The following is a 22111-nucleotide window of genomic DNA, read 5'->3' on the forward strand; positions in this document are numbered from 1 at the left end:
AACAACCTTGAACCTCATAGCTTGTGTCTTTTTGTTAGAACTTCCATTTTCCAGGATCAACACCAGAACACACTTGATAATGTCAAAAATCAAATAAGTGTCAGAGGTACATAACACATTTGGGTAGAACAAATTGCAGTCATCCCTTACTATCTGCTGGAGATTGGTTCCAGGACCTCATGAGGATAGTAAAATCCTAGGATGCTCAAGTCTCTGATACAAAATGGTATAATATTTGCATATAACCTATGCACATCCTCCTTTATACTTTAAATCATCTCAAGATTACTCATAATACCTAATACAATGTAAATGCTATATAAATAGTTGCTATACTATATTGCTTTTATTTGTATTATTTTTTGTCATATTGTTATTTTCAATCCATAGCTGGTTGAATCCATGGATACAGAACCTGAAGACTGCAGATATGGAGGGCTGACTGTATTGAATATCCAGGCTGGAGTGCAGTGGTGCAATCTTGGCTCACTGCAACCTCTGCCTCCCAGGTTGAAGCAATTCTCCTACCTCAGCCTCCTGAGTAGCTGGGATTACAGGCATGTACCACCACACTCAGCTAATTTTTGTATTTTTAGTAGAGATGGGGTTTTGCCATGTTGACCAGGTCTGAGATGTCTACATTGTGGGTACAGCTGGGATATGGGCTCAAATGATCCTGGGCTCAAATGATCTGCCTGTCTGAGCCTCCCAAAGTGCTGGGATTACAGGCATGAGCCACTGCACCTGGCCTGTATTGAATCTGTACCTTAAACTGTACAATATTACAATCTCAGTTTTCCAGATAAGAAAATTGAGGGTTGTGAGAGGTTAAAGAATATGCCCCAAGCTACACAGGTAATTCTCAGAGCTTGGGTTGTACCCTCTTCTCCTATCTAAGAATAGCCCCAGTCGTGTCCTGCCCTCTACATAGAAAAGGTAAACAGGTCTTTTCAAGAGCCCTCAAAAAGAAAAGAATGACTGGCACATAATGAATCATCCTAGCAGCATTTGGACCCTGAAGGAGGCCAGACCGGAGGGTGAGGATCAGAAAATGTATGGGTAGGAATAGGATCTGTATTTTCTTACGAGTACCTTTTCCCTTTGAATTTCACAGACTTAAGTCTTTTTGTTATAAAAGCACAAAATGAATTCCCTTCAGGTGCTATCAGAGGCAGGAACAAGGATGATCTCTGGCCTTAAAAGTTAATACAGCAGGGCAAGTAAAGAGGTCAGAATTATAATCCTGGATCTATAGTAGCTGCCCAACTTCAAGCAAGTCACTCAACCCGCCCCTTTTGGAAAACAGCTCTACTTTCTTTACTCAGGACTATAATATTACATGATATGGGGAATTAATCCAGCCCAACAGGTTCTAAGTCTAGCAAAGCCCTGGGTCTATTTACCTTAGACACAGAAGTACTAAATACAGAGGTCCAGAGGACACCCTATTACCTCACCACACACACACATGCCTATATACATATACACAATGTCACAAATTGAACAATAAACATGTCCATGCCCAGGCATCCCATGGCTTTTGGCTTCCAGGCCATATTGGGGGTGGGGATAGGACAGGGGTTATATGCGTGCATTCTCTGTCTCTCTCTCTCTCTCTCTCCCCAAGCCCTCGAGTGAAAGAGCAGTTGCCAAAGATGCAGTGAAGAGGTACCCGACTAAACACACTCAACCTCCTGCTATAAATTTATAGGCAGCAGGCCCTGCCCGTCAAGTCCAGACAAATGAGGTTTAGCTTGAGAGGACAAAGGCAATGGAAGTTTATAGAGAGAAGTGTTCAATGCTTGACACAACCCTGCTGCTGTCCAAAAACAGCACTCAAGAGCTTTCAATTAGCTAAGTTAGCTAACAGGGGCAAAGTTCCTGCACAGTCTATTAAAAGGCTAGACCCAGCTTAGTTTTCCTAATACTTTATACCACCTTTAATCTCTGAGACAATAGATGTGCATGACCAGTTTATTCCAACAGATGATAGCATGGAGGTCACAAGAGCAAGCAAAGCAAAAGGCAAGAAAAAGGTCGAGGGCAAGCGAACGAAAGGCGGGGGGGATGGGGGGGGAGAGGGAGAGAGAGAGAGAGAGAGAGAGCTCTGTTCTTTCCTACCCACTTTGTCCTCTCTGTGGCCTCTACTTAGTAGAGCCTTCTTTATTATAGGAAGGCTAAGGAATAGGGCAACACAATTGGTTCATCAATATCAGCCAACATTTGCTAAATTTTACTATGACATTGGCTCTAAAATTTCTGAACACATGTAGCTAAAGGTCTGGTTCCAGGTCACTGACCAGGATCAATAGGGCTGGTTCTTTGTGAACAGGCATCTGGTAAACGGCCACCATTGTCCCAGGGATGCCCTGGATTTATGGACGTCTGGAAGCCAACTTCAGCTTTCAGGAACCCTGAGTTTGATGGCACCATAAATAGCTGCAGTTCTTGGTGCATCTGGCTGGTAAATGCCAGCCATAGCCATCCCTCTCCTTGCCTGAACCTGGGAGCAGGTCTCAAGTCTCCGCCCTGCTGGTCCTGCCTGGCCACATGGGTGAACAGTACTGGCACTGTGGTGTGATGCCACTGGGCTTTGTGTTTTATTACCCCAACAACTATGTGGTACCTTGATGAGACCTAAACTCACTGCAGAGAGTTTCAGAGTTGAGGTTCCTTAAGGCCAAAGCCCCTCTTACTGCCCTAGAGGGTCACAGGGCATATTCAACAATTCACGAATCACAGATTTCTTTAAGGTAGCACAGAGCGATTAATGTTTATCAGGCCAGATAACTATTTGTCTAATCATAAATTTCTTCATTGGAATGTGTGAGAGAAGAGTGGAAGAGAGGTGTTAATCAGATTCATTACTTGGAGAAGGATTCATTTGATTTATCTCATTAGTGAAAATAGGATCCTCCTGATACCACACATACACTTATGGCCACATGGGAATATTTTTGGATGGTAAGGTGTTTCATTCATGAGATTCCAGATTCTTTGAGGCTCTCTTCTCGTCATGTACAATATCAGCATAATGTCCCTTTATTTTTTTCCTCCAATGGGACAGGCTTCCTCAATGCCAAACACAAGACTACCCTTTTGATGTTAACAATGTGATGCTACACATGTATGTGTTAAGTAAACAGGATGTTCAAGGTTGTCAAGTGCATCCTGCACATTTGCATCAGTCACCAGGGTTTGGGGATCCTCTAAAATGTCCCTCAGTCATTAGACTGATGTTACTGAGTATTATTATTGAAATATTATAGCCACTAGAAAAAATTTTAGAGTAGCAATTGCTTTTCAAATGTCTCTGGAGACTGAGTTAATTTGCACTGTTTGTGACCCCACTCTGGTTTGTCTGTGTGTAGGAGTGTTGAGAATTTAATTCACTTCATGAGCTGTAAAACAAAAACAAAAAATAATGAAGCACGGTAAAAGATAATTTTGAAATTGCAACAAGAAACACACTTGTGTTGGCTGAGCCCACATGCTCTTGTGAGATAAAATGTCACACAGGTATTGTAACTGCTTAGGAAGAAAAGTTCTTTTACCTCTCTAAGGCTGTCTACCTATACAAAGTAAACCATCAGACTAAAGTTCTATTCCTTAATCTAAGTGAGGGTTACACAGCTATGTTCATTTTATGGTAACTTATTAAGCTGTAAACATAATTTATGCACCTTTCTGTGTATTTCACATTTCAATTGAAAGTTTTAGGAACAAACTGGAATAAAATTAAAGTACATCAGCATTGCTAAGCCAGAGGGCCAGAGACACAGATGGTGGGGAAAAGTAATTAGAGCCTGAGCTAGCCTATGCAGAAATTAGAGTTGTGGTTTGTTGTAGACACCAGGTCCTAAATAAAAAGAAATTTAAAAAAATGAAATGAGAGCTGTGGAGACATTACTCAGACAACATTAATTGAGCTTTGTTTTAAAAAATGACCTGTTGGTCTGAACAAAGTCTGAGTTAAACCATAAACAAAGTTTGCTCTTGGTCGTTAACTATACATGTCGATTCTTCTATCCAAAGCAACATTTTAGCAAGGATATATCATTTGTCTGGGAGATCAGAAGCCTGTGGGACCATGCCCTGCCTGGTGGAGGTGGGCTACATTTTAGATTTAGCTTAATCTTGTTCTATCCTCAAGTGTGTGTGGTTTACTTAATTGGCATAGTACTTCTCCCATTGATTTTTAGACAGTAGGTAGAGATAAAGGGATATAAAATTTAACACACAAAATTTGGTTTCCTCTTAAGAAACCAAATAAGAATAGTCAAACCTCTTACAGTCAAACCTAGAGATTAAAATAATGATCACAAGCTGAAGTTTGCTAAATTTAGGCTTTCTTTAAAGGGAAAGATCTCATCCATAATATACAGGAATTAAGAGAGCAAAAAAGGGTCAGATCAATCAGGAAAAAAGCTTCCCCCCAAATCCAGATCAGCCATTTGATGTTTTGCATTGTTTATGCTCCAATTATGCCAGCAGGTTATTCAGTGAACCTCCATTTGACCTACAGAAGTAGCCAGTTGTTTATCTGGAGCTAGTCATTAGTTGAACTGTAACCGATATTCCCTTGATGACAAAACTTCATTTGAGTTGAAAAAGAAAAATCAATAAACAGATCACCTGAGGACTAATGAGCAAGGCGCTTTGACCCCATCTATCCGCTTTTCCCAAAGTACAGGAAGGCAGGATGAGAATCTGGAGGCCAGGGAGGGAGGCAGAGGAAAGGCTAGACAGGCTCTGCACAATTATGTAGGCTACCTGGGAGAATGCGATTCCAAATGCCACTCCAGCGATGATTCCCATGTTAGTCTCCATGAAACTAGTTACCAGATCGTAACAACCCTGAAAAAAGAAAAACACTGTCTTGGAGACATGTTTTTACTCAGGCTAAGCTTTTTACTCAAGCTATGTGTACTGAAAACACTCCCAACACACATTTCAACCTTAATTCAGCAAATATAATTGCAACTCACTCTAGGGATTTATTAGCATTCTTTTCAAACTTAAAAAAATAAGAAAAAATTTTAAACATACACAAAAGTGTAGAGACACATGACCCTTCCCCTAACATCACGAATTAATATTTGGTCAATTTTATTTCATTTGAACCTCCCCGACTCCCATCCCATTTAAAGCCAATCCCAGACACGATTTCATCGTTTCCATAGTAGGACTAAATTTAGCAAGAAATCTGTAAGATCTATGAAGCAAACACGATAGAGATAAAGAAGTAGACTTCAAAAGATGAAAAGATATTCTGCATCCTTGAACAGGAAATCTCAGCATCATAAACATAGTTACTAGCATTTTGACGATGAATGACAACACTTGAATAAACAAACAAATCATCTAGCTAGAGGGAAGTGTTTGGATATCTGCCAACTTTATGGAGTTTTAGGGTTCTTCCTAATGAGACCATTAGAATTTTTTAAATAGGGAAAACTTATGTTCTAGGGTCATCTTTTCCAGAAAGAGAGAGAGTATTTGTAAGTATATTTATTTAAACTGGCAAAATCAGCCTAGAGTCTTTATTCAGCGAGGAAGACATGGTCTTTTTCCAGTTTTCTGGAAAAGGGCTTCAACTTAAGTGTATAAGGTATGTAAAAAATAAAGACATTAATATAAAAAACAGGTTAAGGCTGGTTCTTGCTTATCAAGAATGGCACACTAAGTTTTAATAACATTTGAAGAACAACAACAACAAAAACCCAACCATGTTTCCCCTTTTAAAGTTCAAATTTAACAATTTAACATTTCTTATAGCTTGTAAAAAATTATGCCCATGCTGTGTCTTCTATTAAGTGATAACTATATATATTCGTAGTCTGCTTGCAGAAAAAAAAGGTGCATTAACTTAGAAGTAGTGCTTTGAGACATGTTGTCTTTTGTTATTTAAGTTCAGGGCTACATGTGCAAGTTTGTTATATAGGTAAACTTGTGTCGTGGGGGTTTGTTGTACAGATTATTTTGTCACCCAAGTATTAAGCCTAGTACCCATTAGTTATTTTTCCTTATCTTCCCCCTCCTCCCACTCTCTACCCTCCTATAGGACCCAGTGTATACTGTTCCCTTTGTGTGACACATGTTTTCAATGAAATTGACAAACTATACTCCTTAGTTATCTGAAGCAAATTTGAAGGCCAGGGTGGGAGTGGGAAAGGAAATACATTATCATTCATGGGGAGTTTTGAAATTTGATTCCCCATAGTAGAAGCTTGCTGATTTCACTTTTACTAGTGACACTATATATCACACTATTTTTTTCTTTCTTTTTTCCTTTTTTCTTTTTTTTAACTGAGACAAAGTCTTGCTCTGTCACCCAGGCTGGAGTACAGTGGCGTGACCTCGGCTCACTGCAACCTCCGCCTCCAGGGTTCAAGTGATTATCCTGCCTCAGCCTCCTGAATAGCTGCGATTACAGGTGTGTGCCACCACGCCTGGCTAATTTTTGTATTTTAGTACAGACGGAGTTTCACTACATTGGCCAGATTGGTCTCGAACTCCTGACTTCAGGTGATCCGCCCACCTCGGCTTCCCAAAGTGCTGAGATTACAAGCATGAGCCACCATGCCCAGCCTCACACTGTTTTTCAAAAGGTAGTAGAAGGGAGAAGAGTTTGGGTTAGGAATAAGACAAAATGGGGAGAGATGTGGATTTTCTAACACTTTCCCAAAATGTAGCAGCTAAGACAGCAGTTTGCCAGGCTGGCCATCATTACTATATCTTCTCCCTGCAGTGACGATGGGGCTAAGAAATGAGGTCCAGATCAGCACCAGTGTTAGGTTAGCTCAAAATATGGAAAGACAAGCCTGATAATACAACCCAGAGAAGCAAAATGAGCTATTTTCTTAGTCTGGAAAATAGTTTGGCATAGATTTGTTTTTTTTTCTGCACACTTCAGTTCTACACTTAAGCTGAATATATTTTCTAAAGTATGATTTCTACTCCACTCTAGAAGATTTTAGAGTTGGTCACATTATTTTTGGTAAGGCCACTCCAACCAGTAGGAGAAACCAAAAAAAGGAAATGACTGCCTGGCATTAGTACAGCCGTGCCAAAATAGTTCTTTCTACACCTTGATCCTCAATGTATGGTTCTTGAAAGCAGTGTTTCACCACCTAGGAGCTTGTTAGAAGTGCAGAATTGGAGTTCTCACCCCAGACCTACTGAATCAGAATCTGCCAAATCCATGGGTTATTCTTTTGACATCTTTTTAATGAATTTTAACCAGATATCCAGATGCTTCACATGCCCATTAAAGGGTGAGAAGCACTCTTCTATAAGAAATGTTTTCTCATTATTTTTTACTCCAAATAAGAAAGCAAGTTAATGAATCATATCAGTAATAGGGTTACTTAAAATGAGAAGATAAAAGTGACTTCTTTTTTTTTTTTTTTTTAAACAATAAGAGACCAGTGTCAAAATAAATGTTTTCCATCTCTGGATTTTTCTGTTATTTACTGCATGGACCCCAAAGTTCATTTTCCAGGTCTCAGCACAGATCTGCCTACTGTAGGAGCTGCTTTAATACTACAACCACTGGCCATATTTGCATTCAACCTTAAATTCTTCCCTAAACTATGATCTTATCTACTCACAACAATCTCTCATAACTTCCTAATATGAAAGTCTAGTTGTCAGGTGTGAGATAAATCTACACAGACCTGCTAAGTATCCTAGGAAATAATCAGAACAGTTCATTTGCTCGCCCTCTCAGCAGGTCTAAATCAACAGTTACCGATGGAAAACATCTGCAAGTGGCAGACTTTAACTACTAGGAGTAGAAGGCTAGTCCCAGACAGGTTATGGGAAAAGGTATCTCTGTAGCTGCCAAGCAGAATAACTCTATTCCTCTTTCTTTTACAAACTGTCAAACAACTCCTATGAAGTAGGATTTCAGCCAATGCTATTAGCCAACTGAGCCTGCAGACATTTCATCATCCTGCTAGCAAAACCAAAATAAAACCTGTCCCCAAATCCAAACAATAAATATCCTATTTAACTGTTCATACTTTCTTCCTATTCTCTCTCAGTTATCTGTACAAGACAGGTCTCTCAGGCTTGCTGGTAAGAACCAAGTATCATCTTTCTGTGCTATCAGAGTACAGGGTTCAAGACACCAAAGGATCTACAGGGATGAGCCATTTATTCTAAATCACAGGATTCCATATAAGTAGAATGTGCCAGTAGTTAAGCCTCCTAGGGGAAGGAATCACTGGGAGGAGGGGTAACATTTATTAGCATCTACTATTACCCCATTCCCATCTCTCACCTTTTATAGATTAGGTGTCTGAGATTTAGCAAGGAGAAGTTATTTGTCTCATAACTTTGGGTGGGCATTAAATAAGAATGTCTAATGCAACTTGGTAGACAAATTTTAGTTTTCATTCACTTTTTTCCTCTGAGGGAGACAGGTTGGAGGCTATAAGGTAAGTAAGAGAGAAGTTAAGCAGATCTTCTAAGTATTTGAGGTGGCCAGGAAAATATAAAGTTGGATTGTAGTAGAGAGGTGGAAAGTGAGGTCAATGTGTAAGTTTATCGATGAAATGAAAAAATACTACCCTATCTCTCTTTCTGGAAATAACTGTAAGGATTATAGATGCACTATAGGATATGTCTCCAAACTTGTTTTTAGATACTAACAAAAGATCCTCCCTATAAGAAAATCCTGCATCATTTCAATAAAAGACTCCATGTGATGTAGAAGACAGATTTCACCACCATCATTTATATTACAGTTAACACGTATCACATCTGTGCCATAACCTGTGCCAGGCACTGTGCTTTTGATACTTTATCTCATTAAATCTTCAAATCAAGCCCAAGGAGCATTTACTATTATTACTCTCATTTTACAGATGAGAAAAGCAAGACTGAGAAAAGTTAAGTAACTTGACCGAGATCATATAACCAACAAGTGGCTGAGTCAGAATTTCTACTGGAGCCTGACACCAGACCCTGTGCTCCTGACTTCTGGATTCTCAATTTTCACAAAAGAAGAGGAAGTCTGAGTGGGGAAAAAAAAGACTTGGGTACTGCTTTCATGAACGACCTTCTTAGGCTCTGTTATATCAACTATCTCACTGCCATAGAGCACTTCTGGCCTTCCGTAAATTGGAGTGTCTACCACATGCCAAGTATGCTTAGCACTTCATAAAACGGAAGCATAATGACACATATGGGTGCTCAGTGGGGATGTCCATGAAGAAGCCAGAAGTTACCTTATTAACCAGTAAGAGATGAAGGAAGCCTCAATGTTTGGGTCCATAAGAAAATTCCAATAGAAAACAGATGTCCTTTTAACTTAGACAAGAAGCTGTCAGTACTGAATCTTACTATCTTTTCTTTCTGAATTATTCAGTAGTTGGTACAGATTACAGAGTTTTGAAGGCATCATAAGAACAGAATTTTATCTTAGCAAGAAAAGATTTACCCCATGACTGAATAACAGAAAGTAAACATAACAGTAGGTTTTTTCCTCCCTTTTGTTTACCAAAATATATTTTATATATGGTATTTCTCTGAACATTTAAGAATGTAGATAGTCTTCACATGCAGTTACATCATGTCTTCATTTTATTCTCTGTAAAGTGGAATACAGAATTGATTTTCCTCTTCTATGACTATTAACACTTCATTTCTCTCATTTCCACTATGTACTAACTTTTAAATTTCATTTAGTCCTCTTTTTTCTTTTCTCTGATTTCTTTGGGAGTCAGGAGGTTGACAGTGAGTTGAATCCGAATTGCTGATTTATTTTCCTATGGCAGTGAACTCCGTAAAATAAAGGCCACCCTCCTAGCAGAAGTAGATGCCGTCAACTCTACTGCCCTCTTGCTGCCAAAGTATGACACCCAGCTGCAAACAATTTCATGTTTAGATGGCATATTAAGCAGAAGACGGACACCCAAAAGAAGAAAGCCAACATTCGCTGTCTGACATAAGCATCAGGGTTAACAGAAACCACTTGCTAAACCTTCCGAACTATCCCTGGTAGATCCTTGCTGTGGGAGAGAAAGACAAGGCTGATCTGAGTCACTCACAGCTTTCTCTTTTAGAATTGAGCAGCCTCAAGTGCCTCTCCCAGGCAATCAAGGAACCACAAAGTAAGATTCTCTTTTCCTTAACTCCCATTTCAAATCTATTTGCCAAAATTTCAACGGAAACGAAAAAGCCCTCCCAAACATTCACCAGTGGTCCAGTCAGGGCTGGGAGAAAGCAGATACCTTCTGGTTAACTTTGGTGGCGGCCACAGTCAGATTGTGTAGATCCTGGGGATTACAATCGGTTTCATTCATGCAGCAGCTGGGGGGGATGCCATGCTCCAGGAAGTAGGGGCTGGTGCTCCAGTTGGTGTAGTTCTGCACACCACAGCAGCTCAGCTATTAACAGGGAAAAGAAAAGAATTTAAAAGTAGCAGATCAAAGACAACGTGGTCTCCTCAATCACTGCCTTGTAACTTTTACAAGAGAAACACGCACTAAAGCCTAAGACAACATGTGCAGCTTTGGTGAGTCAAGATGAATGGAAGCTCCAATAACTATTATACTCATTTTGATGCTTGTTTGATCTCCAAAAAGGAAGTCCGAGATTATATACTGCATTGGCTTTCTTATCACCTCCACAAAGCAAAGCAGTGCTTCTGTGTCCAACTCACAATCACCTATTGATATAGATGTATTCATCCACTAAATTAGGACTGTTGGGTGATTGGTCAATTGAGGCAAATACAGTTTCAAAAAACTCTCCACTGTGATCTCTACTAATAAGTAAATAGTTCTTCTTCTTCTTTTTTTAATTTTTTTTATTAAATGCACATACAGAAAGGGAGAGCTGATGTTGGTAAACTATAGCCCAGGAACTGCCTGTTTTTGTAAATAAAGTTTTACTGGGACACAGCCACAACTATGTGTTCACATACTATCTGTGGCTGCTTTTGTGCCACAGTGGCAGAGATGAGTAGCTGTGACAGTGTATGGCCCTCAAAGTCTAAATATTTACTATTTATTCCTTTTTTTTTTTTGAGACAGAGTCTTGCTCTGTCATCCAGGCTGGAGTACAGTGGTGAGATCTTGGCTCACTGCAACCTCCGCCTCCTGGATTCAAGTGATTCTCCTGTCTCAGCCTCCCGAGTAGCTGGGATTACAGGGGCACACTGCCACACCTGGCAAATGTGTGTGTGTGTGTGTGTGTGTGTGTGTGTGTATTTTAGTAGAGACGGAGTTCCATCATGTTGCCCAGGGTGGTCTCGATCTCCTGAGCTCAGGCAATCCACCCACCTTGGCCTCCAAAAGTGCTAGGATTACAGGTGTGAGCCACCATGCCCGGCCTTTACTATTTGACCCTTTACGGAAGAGGTTTGCCAACCCCAATATAGAGAATGTTAAAGCAAATGGGGCAAAAATATAATTAATTGGTAAATCTGATTATTCAGGTCCTTGTAGTATTCCCAAGACTTTTCTGTACATGTTGGAACTTTTATTAAAATAAATAACAAAAAAGACTGCTTCTGAAGTAACCAAAACCAAGAAAACCCAAAGCAAAAGCCTCCTTAGTGATTCCTGATGGGCAGTCAAGCTTAAGCACCAGCACCTGCCACCCAGACAGGAACTCTCTTCTATTTCCCCCATATCCTCGTCAAAGCATGAGTCAGCTCACGCCCTTCACATACCTAACAGATCCTCAGTTTCTTCTAGGTCCACTCTATACACCCACTCCACTGCCCCAGCCAGTGAACGCAGCTCGCCTGAGCTCTCCACCCAGCTTGAAGATATTGATTCCAGAAAGGCAGCCTCTGGGAGCCAACTCTAAGCAAGGTTGTCACACATTCACTGCCTAACTCCTTCCCAAGGGTTCAGATCTGAAGAGCAAATGAGTTGTTTTTGGCATACCTGCAACCCTTACTGATGTAAGGCACACTCAAGGGAGTGGTCCTCCTTGACACTAATTACCTAAATAACTGGAGCCTGGACAAAGACTGAGTATTATCTTGGCAATGGAACTGGACTGAGAGTTGAAGAACGGAATCAATATCAACTACTGGGCCAACCTACTGGCAGCCCATAAGTCTAAGCCCAGACCTCATAGATAGTTCACACCCCCATCTCCTCTGGAACTTACGCTGCGCTGCACATGGTCCACTGCATGGCTCCTCTCATCATTGCCATTGTAATTCTGCATAGCATCCGTGTAAGTCCTCAGGAAGGTGTCCTTGATCTATGGAAGACAAGGAGGAATGTGATTGCAGTCCACCACAGCCCAAACTGACTTCAATTCTTACCAACTTCTACCCTAATATAGCCTCTTCTGAAAGTCTTTGTATAAATGTAGGCCAGTGAGGCAATGCCCCATTTTTTGAGATGGAAAAGCTCAGAACATTTACCGGAGGGCAGGGGGGTTAGGCTCAGGAATTTAAAAAATTGTTCCCCTCAGCCTCAATCCAGAGAAAGTCTGACCTGTTGAATGACCTACTGGAGTGACCAGTCCATTTCTGAAAGGGCTATGATGGTGAGCTGCCAAACCTCAGGCATGAGTTTTCTACTTATTTTCTTTGAATTGATTAATGCCCATCTTTCTATAACTTCCTCTGCTCTTACACAGGAGGCTCATAAAAGACAAACCACTTTGGTGGACAGGATGACTGATGGTTTGGTCAAAAGCTGACCCCCATTTTACCATAGGAGTGGGGCAAAACCAACTTTCACTTAGCTGTCTTTATTGAGGCCAATTTAAAAAAAAAAAAAAGGCTAAAGGACAAGAACTTTAAAAGATTCGCTGGGCTCAGTGGCTCATGCCTGTAAACCCAGGACTTTGGGAGGCCGAAGTGAGCAGATCACTTGAGATCAGGAGTTCGAGACCAGCCTGGCTAACATGGCGAAACCCTATCTCTACTAAAAATACAAAAAAATTTAGCCAGGCATGGTGGCAGGCACCTGTAATCCCAGCTACTTGGGAGGCTGAGTCAAGAGAATCGCTTGAACCCAGGAGGCAGACGTTGCGGTGAGCAGAGATTGTGCCACTGCACTCCAGCCTTGGCAATAGAGCAAGGCTCTGTCTCAAAAAAAAAAAAAAAAAAGGTTAATGAAACCTTTTCTGTGAACACATTCGACTTTGGGGTAACTTTCAAGTTCTGTTTCCCTGGAAACGTGATGAAAGTGAAGTGTCATATGTGTTACCAGGCCACTGAATTTGTGATAAAACTGACTCCCAATTGGTGAAATGCCTCCAAACTAGGAGAACAGCAAATGACAATAATTACTTGGTGGGAAGCTTAGGGCTAAGTATGGTGACTCTCCTAACTACGCATATTCTTTGCTAAAATGCTGTAAACTATATCCATGGGACAGTTACAAGAGGTAGATACACCAGTTACATGTAGCTTCTAAGCTAAGGTGGCTACTATACCCAGTTGTGTCATCTCATTTCACTGCACTTAAGCTGTCTCTTAGGATGGGGGAGTACACAGAATAGGCGCTGGACCATTTTATGGACTTGTGGTGGAGAAACAAGCCCACTGCTGCGTAGCAGGCAAGCTGTGCTTCCTTTGTTATATCTTTTTGCTTTTCTTAAATGGCACTGAGACCTATTGTCATCATGTGAGTTTGACTGTTTAGCCAAATTCAAGACCAGCACTGGTGGTCAGAGTCTCATTGTACCCTCCTCCCACAACAGCCCTTAGGGTTTCACAGGAAAAGACGTTAGGTAGATGAGGATTTCCAGGCCCTAGGCAGCAATCACCATTAAGAGAAAAACCCCTCCATAGAGCACACTCCCAGCAACAAACAAGAGGAAAGTTCACAAGGGCTCAGGTAGGAGCAAGCCAGGCTGCTCCTGGTGTTCACACATACACAAGGGGCACTTTTTAGGGATGTTGAGGCTGAAACTTCATCAGGTGTCACTTCACTAGAGACTACGAATGGGGTCCTAATTCCAGATGCAGCACCAATACAAACTGGGTTCTGGGAGTCAGCTTTGGCATCTGGGATACTGTCTTTGGTAATAGGGAAAAACAAGGCAATAGTGAAGGGAGCAGAGAGCACACAGGCAAGCTCAGAGGGAACTGAACTTGGCCAAGCCCAAAAGTGGGACCTTTAAGTGTGCAGCAAGATGTGTTAATGAAAAATTAAAATTAAAAATAAAAAAAAGGCCTGGGAATAGATAATGCAAGACTTTCGAGACCCACAGTAACACTTTCTGTGTTTTCCACCTGTATTGTTTTTTTCTTTTTAACACATGTGTATCTACTTCTGGCTTTACTATTCTTTATGGAGTACAATGATAAAATTTTGAGACGGCAAGACACTTAGTTTGGCTTGCCTTTATAGTCTTAGAAATCTTGTTATACAGATAAACACTTGTGCCTTATTAAAGTAGCTATTTTAAAAAGAAAAATAGAGACAGGGTCTCACTCTCTTGCCCAGGCTGGAGTGCAGTGGTGTGACATTACCTCCCTGCAGCCTTGACTTCCCAAGCTCAAGTGATCCTCCCTCCTCAGCCTCCTAAGTACCTGGGACTATAGGTGCAAGCCACCACATCCAGCTAATTTATTTTTTTATTTTTTAGATATGGGGTTCTCACTATGTTGTCAGGCTGTTCTTGAACTTCTGGCCTCAAGAGATCCTCCTGCCCCAGGCCTTGCAAAGCTCTGGTATTGCAGATATGAGTCACCATGCCCAGCCTGAAACAGCTATTTTTAAATGAGTATTTAATCCATATTGAAAGTCACTGCTTTAAAACTGGGGAGAGAATCATTTTATGCAGTGGCTACATAGAGAAACACAGTGAAGATATACAATGAAGGTTTCAAGCTTGGTGGAATTCCTACATTTAGAACTTCATGAAAATTTCAGGTCATACGACATGATATTTGGAAAATAGCAATACTACTGAAGAAACCAGCTAGCCAATATGTACTTTTTACACATTTCAAGAGGTTTCAAGAATCCTCCTCCCAAACACCCCTTAACTGAGTTCTGAACTTTGTGTATACTTACCTCATGACGAAACACAAACCCTGAAATGCCAGCTACGAGCTCAGCCAGGAACACCAGGGACAGAAACATGGCATACTGAAAATTAAGCACACGAGGACAAAGTCAGATACATCAGGATTAAGAAGAGGGCTTCTTCAGGGTAGGTTACTTTCAATCAGCGGGAATTAGACAAGTCCTCACATTCCCTAGACAAAGTTTAGAGAAAGTATGAAACATTCTTCTCTAAATTTCCCCCACATAAGTCTCAATCTAGGAATGTGTGTTTAATATGCATATGCGTTTTGGAGTACACAGGCTGGGGAGAATTCATTGAGAGACCGGCATTGTGCCTGTCAGCTTGGCTCACCTGGAGAAACCTGGAAGGAACTTTCACAACTAAAATGTCTACTCTTTGTTACACTAGAATCATTGAGCTAGAAAAAAACCAAACTGCTCTGAAGGTCACAGGACACATCCTGCCCTGTCTGGGGGTCCTTTTTTACCACCTTCCTACGATGGTCTGCAAGGCAACCCCCTGTGGCTCATTCCATTTTGAAACTGTTCCAATCGTTGGAAAGACTTCCTTTCCCTTGGCCACAAGTCTGCCTACTTCTAACTTCCACTTACTAGCATTGGTTCTGCTTTCAGAAGAAATAAGAACCAGCCCAATGTCTTTTCCCTAATGCTAGCCCATCATGTATGTGAGCACGGCCAGGATGAGAACCTGCTGCCTGGGCAAACTCCTCCAGCTGTCTTAACCACATCTCAGATGAAACAGTTACAAAACTGCTTCATTTGGAATTGTATCCCTCCCATTTGGGCCCAGGAAGCCAAACACACGCAAGAGGACGTTCCTTTTCAGATTGGTGGTCATCACTGGACACAGTAGCCACAGCAGCTTTCCTGTGGGGTTGCCTGCCTCTCTTGTGTGGGATGCTGCATGGAGTTTATAGCCTTTCAAAAAGTAAATACACTATACTAATGTTATTTGCAAGCATCTAACATCTTTAGTGCTTTTCATCTCATGCTGGGGGTACTTTCCAAGTTTTTCATATGTGCCTGCTCATGCAAACATGTCTAAGTTCAAGGGTAGTACATGGTATTTATGAAACATTAAGGGTAACTTTGAAAAGCAGGCAAAAAAAATTGATTCCTTACCTACAACCACATGTCTTACAATCTGCTTCTTCTCATCTCAAAATAAGATCTAATGGTTTTGAACATTTGCGGTGGCCCTAAATGATGCTATGGAATTTGGATAGATTGCATGTGGCCACATTACTTACCTGTAAAGTATACACATGTCTCATAAAGTACATATATGTATGCAGAATCATAAATTATTTTTCTCACCCAGTGGCACATATATCAAAAGAGGAAATATTGGCTTAAAATATCAATTTCTTTCTAAATATTAACAAAATTCTCTACAAAGCACAGCCACTCAAATACTAAACGTGTAGTTATAAGAATGCCCCATGTACATGACTTCTCTCCCAACTTCATACAAAATGCAATTCAAAGCACAGTTTGATGTGAGACTCTCCTATTTTGCTGATGGGATAGTCTCACACGAGGCCTAGATTTTTCCAGAAAGTTGGGTGGGAAAATAACTGTTGGTAGGCAGGTGGAAGAAAGGACATTTGTCTCTGTCGTCAGAAGTCCTCCTGGGTTTGAATCCTATCTTGTTATGGACTAGCTCTTAGAAAAGAGGCAGCCTTCTCTGGGCTTCCATAAAGTAGACATAGTTATTTTCAGTTGTTTGGCAATTAATGAGGTTATGTGAGGACTGTAGAATTCTAGACTGGCAGTTAATCAAGTGACTTCCGTTCTCATCAGCCAGATCAGCAGTTTTCTGTGTCTGGCAAGTTTTCTGCCTCTAGGAGCTTTCAGAGAGTGGCTGCTTTACCTACAGAAGGTCTTGGCCAAAAGTCTATTGGGAAGAACTTGTGCTAAATACAGGTCGGTAGGGGTTACAGCTTTTTTCCCAAATGTAAGCACTAGAGTTGAAATAGTGTTAGCTTTGGAAGGAAACATAAAAGGGTTCAAATCCCAGCCTTCCATACTTTAGCTGTGTGAACTTGGGCAGGTTACCTAAACCCCAAGTTCCTATCACATAACATGAAAATACAACCTACAGTACATGGTGGTAGTGAGGGAGAAAAATAAAATGTTATATGTACCCAGTACAGCATCTATCACATAAAAGGAAGTAAATCATATTTTTTAAATTTTATTGTTTTTAACTGACATAATTGTACATATCTATGGAGTACAGTATAACATTTTGATATATGCATACTCTGTGTATTGATCAAATCAGGGTAGTTAGCGTATCTATTACCTAAAATATTTCTTCATGGTGAGAACATTCTAAATCCTCTCTTCTAGCTATTGTTAAATATACAATACATTATTGTTAACTATAGTCACCTTACTGTGCAATAAAACACCAGATAATTCCTCCTAACTCTAACTTTGTACCCATTGGCCAATCTCTGTTTGTCCCTCCTCCCCCGTCTTTAGATAAAAAAACAAAAAATGCTGATGAGGATGTGGAAAAGGTGGAACCCTTACACACTGCTGATTGGAATGCAAATTAGTACAACCACTATGGATAACAGAGTAGAGATTCCTCAAAAAATCAAAAATAGAACTACCATATGATCCAGCAATCCCACTGTGGGGTATACACCCAAAGGAAATGAAATCAGAATGTCAAGGAGATATCTGCACCCCCAGGTATATTGCAGCACTATTGACAGTAGTTAACCTAAGTGTCCATACACACTGGATACAATGTGTCTATACACAATGGGATACTCTTTGGCCATAAACAAGAATGAAATCCTGTCACTTATGATAACATGAATGAATCTAGAGGATTAAGTGAAATAAGCCAGGGACAGAAATGACTAATAACTGCATCATCTTACACATATGTAGAATCTAAAATTTGATCTAAAAGATATTTTTAAAGACTCAAATTAAGCCCAAAATCAAAAAGCATCTCTACTCCCCAAAAGGCTCACTTGCCAGTGAACTTGTGTTAGGAGAATAAAACAGTAGTGTGGTATGTAACCACCTCCAGAGGAAGCCATAACTAACTGTTCCATTGTTTATACACATATCCTATTTCTGACATTATACTCAGCTATGGGATACTTCTGCCCCACAGGCAAATTTAGAATTAGAACATAAAAGTATCCCCTCTCCCACCCCTGTCCAGTTATAGTATTTGAGCAGGGAGAAACTTTGGTAATTTAGTCCAATTCTATTTTGTTACAATTGGAAACAAAGGTCCAGGGAGGTTACATTCTTGCCACTAAAAACTTAAGCCAGTTAGTTGGAATCAGTCAGGTCTCAACACCACATCTCTTCTCTTCTTGTTTGAATGGATAGTTTTTTAAGAAATTTTTCTTTTCTATGCTTTTGAAGTTAATTCTCCCCTTGCTACTCATTGTGCTAAAGAAAAGGTTCTCAATACTGGCTACACGATAGAATCCTCTGGAGAGCTTTTTAGAAAATAAGATAACAGGGCCTCACCACCACCGGGGAGTCTACTTCCATCAGCTAGAGGTGGGATGCTGGCAAAGGTGTTTGCAAATGGCTGCCCAGGTGATTTAATCACGTATCCAGAGTTGAGGACCACGGCACTAGATCAAAAGAAACCCTAGTGCTTATGAGAAGTACTAGAAGGTAGACTCAACCTGTTAGAATAGAGTGTCAGGTGACAGCAGCAGAAGTGCCTCAGGATGGGCCTCATTATGGCTTGCCTGCCAACATGAAGAATCAGTAGTGGCTGAGGCATCAGCCTCCTGTATGGTCTGCAGGATAAAAAGTGGCCAAGTCAAACACCACTTCTATGAGGTTGCCAACAGAGACTGACTGCCCAGTGCCAGTTGGGAAGACGGATCCTTTGGAGTGAATCACTCTCACACTCACACATGTCACTAGATGGTATTAAATGTTACTACAACCTAGGGCTACACAGGGATAGGCAACATGGCCCTGATGGAATCTCTGATTCCCCCTTCATGGAGTGAGTTGCCAGAAATAAATAATTTTAAACAAAATTTTCATTTGAGGAGAGGTCTTTGCTCATTTTTATCTATAAAATCCTATAACATTCATCTCCATCAACGAAGAACATGAACAGTGAGTAGAAATTAGGTAACTGGTATACCTACAAGTTAAAAATCACAGTAATAGCCTTTCAATAGTCTGCCCTTACCCTCTGGGAAGCATCACTGCTTTATCTGTCCTATGCGAGTATGCAACCTTCCCTGGTCCTGGTAGCCAACACTTGACACTGCATCCGTCCTCTGTGTGGCAGGCTCTGGCTTAGCTCAACTCTCATAGCACTGAGCCAGGGAGTGCAAGTTCAGAGAAGACCACACACATGTATCTTTGCATCGCCAGGTTCAAGGAGGTAGAAAGCGTTTCTCCAATAGGAACTTGGAGGTGAAAGTCAGCTTATGTTCAGGATGCTGCCTTGCCCACCAAAGCTGCATGTCACATGCTTAAGGAAACTTCTAAGACAGAGTTCAAAACTGAAACAGGACATCTTGTCATGAGGATACAAATGGACTACTGCAATCACTGGGCACTGCTTTGTCATCATCTACCCGTCATCTCTACTGGGACTAGATTTAGGGTGCCAGGCTATGATGGGGGTTGTTTTTACCTCTAGGGGATTAAAGGATGCATTAGGAAAGAGTCTGGACTGAAATTAGAATCAGTGAATGTTCAGGTCTTGTTTGTGACCTCAAGACAAACCACTTCACCTGCATGTAATTTATATTTTTACAAAAATATGATTGAGAAAGCATGTTGTGACACACTCACCAGTTTCAGCATCCATGGGCTACCGCGGCATGTAGCAAAGCATCCAAACAGGCCAAAGACAACAATAGTGGTGCCAGTTCCGATGAGCACATAGGGAGCATTTGTGGAGTTCTCAGCAATAAGGGAGATATAGGTGCCCAGAGTAAGTTTGCCCCAGACTCCAACAGCCAGCAGGATCACCCCAGTGATCTGAAAGAGGGAGAGGAGAGTGTGAAGCTATTGCCGAGAAAGGTGAGAATCAGCACAGAGCAATGTGACCAAATTTGAAGACTCAAGTTTCCATGAACAAGATCATACTTGCTGTAGGATTCCCTGAGCAATGAGAAATGTCAGAAAGTATTAACTAAAATCATCATAAAGACACCTTTTTTTCCCCAATAAGTATGCCCCTTATATAATCCCATATGCAATTATTGCATTAATTAGAAGTCAAGCCAACAATAAAGAACATCTTTTTTAAAAAGCAGTTAACAAAGCACATCATACTACAGGTCTGAGAGCCTTCTTCTCCCACCTGCTGTCTGACACCAAGCTAGGAATAACCCCACGAAGAATGACAGTTGCCCTCTTTGATGGCACGTGTGTACACAGTATATTTTATGGACATTCTGCACAATGTTTTCAGGAACATAGTGATTCTCTTTGATTATTATTACAGAAATTTCCACAAAAACAAAATATGCCAAATATTTTTGAATCCCTATTGATGTGCTGTCTTAATACTTTATTCAATATAAATAACAACAGAAGAATCTGCATAGTTCCTGGAATTAGCTGTAATGCGATTTGCCAAATCCCACTGATCAGTCCAAAGGAAATCCCTATAGCATGTCTAAACTAGAACCCTGCATCAATCAGGCCCTTACTTTATGGGATAGATTCCAGGCTGCATGCTATGCCTAACTCTCCACCCTCTGCAAGCCATACGCCCTGGCAGCTTTAGCTGCTAAAGCCATTGGGGTTGCTTTATGTCTCTAACCAAATCCCAAGCTGGTCTTTCAGGTCACCAATAGCTTAGTGACTCAAACTGACAGCCTTCTAACTGCTACCACTTCTGATACCGCATGAAGCTTGAAAGAAACCTGGGTATTCAAGAAAGACCATCCCCTGTTTGGCCCCACCCTAGAGCCTAATATCTCATAACAAATGCCCTGTCTAGTCTGCTCACTCAAGTGAGGAGTCAAGATAAGAAAAATGGAGAGAATTGGTATGATACAAATCAATACTCACCTTGCCAAGGCTTCCCTTGTCAATCAATACACTGTTCCTAGTGTCTGTGAGCACCACCAAATGTATGCTATACCATGAACCAAATGGCTAGGCCAGTGAAGATGCTTAGGCCTCTCTCCTTTATGCTCTGAAAATACTTTCTGTAATTTGGAACCCTCGAGCTCCATTATCAGACTGTTTTTTGTGTGTGTGTGTGCAGGACCAAGAATGGTCCCTGTACCTTTCACTGCATAAGGTAAGGGTGAGCTCTACTTATATAGGGGGAAAGGTCAGCAGAAACAACAAGAGTTTGGTGACACTTCCCCACCCCGGCAGCCTCTCTACTTTGTAGAACCTTCACCATGAAAGACAGAATTAAAAGTTTTAACTCAGAAAAAAGATTGAGGAACTAGTGCTACTTTTATTAGGCAAAAATAAACAATTGTGATGCAGTGTTGAGTTGAAAGTGTTTGACACTAATATTTGGGAGAAAGTGGCCCCGTGGAGGTTGACTGCCTTTGAAAAATCCCAATGAAGATGGCCTACTGAATTAAGAAAACCAAGAATGCTGATGTTGCCGAGTTCTAAGTCCTCTGCTGACACCCAGTGGTTGTTTTAAAAAGTACCTTCCTTGAGCAGCTTCTCAAACACAAAATGCCTTTTACCTGCTAAAATCAAATTTTAAGAATCAACTCTCAAGTCGTTGGGGTAAAAATACAATGGACACTGTAGAAAAGGACAGTGCCTGAGCCATCTTTTACTAATGTCTAGCACGGTACCAGGCACAGAGTAAATGCTTACTATTCCATTGAGAAAAAAAATACATTTTTTACTTCTCTGGGTCTTAGAACTTGTATTTTATAAGCTTATCAGATACCAAATACTTATACAACTTCTACATCAGGTAAATACTGCGAGGTGATTTAAAATGGGACCAAAGAGAAATTTCCCCCATACTTTCCACTGTAGCATTATCAGCCTAAGCCGTAAATATCACAATGTAAATGTATTAAACAAAAGCAAAAATTAAGTTAAGCTAGTCATTGTTTAGGCTGAATATAAGCCTC

General features: G+C 40.8%; 1 protein-coding gene across 1 annotated transcript in view; it reads right to left on the bottom strand.

Moving 5' to 3' along the window:
- TSPAN7 (tetraspanin 7) overlaps window positions 1-22111 on the bottom strand; it is a 128786-nt gene that overhangs the window by 2859 nt on the left and 103816 nt on the right. The window contains exons 2-6 of the mRNA XM_012448120.2: window positions 19836-20024; window positions 15009-15083; window positions 12136-12231; window positions 10242-10397; window positions 4774-4857 (exon numbers count right to left, since the gene is read on the bottom strand). Coding sequence (XP_012303543.1) covers window positions 4774-4857; window positions 10242-10397; window positions 12136-12231; window positions 15009-15083; window positions 19836-20024 — 600 coding nt within the window. The remainder of the gene's footprint in view (window positions 1-4773; window positions 4858-10241; window positions 10398-12135; window positions 12232-15008; window positions 15084-19835; window positions 20025-22111) is intronic.

Source organism: Aotus nancymaae, unplaced genomic scaffold (genome assembly GCF_030222135.1).
Source record: "Aotus nancymaae isolate 86718 unplaced genomic scaffold, 86718_ANA_hifiasm-v0.15.2.pri h1tg000058l, whole genome shotgun sequence".
In the NCBI taxonomy this organism is placed as follows: domain Eukaryota; kingdom Metazoa; phylum Chordata; class Mammalia; order Primates; family Aotidae; genus Aotus; species Aotus nancymaae.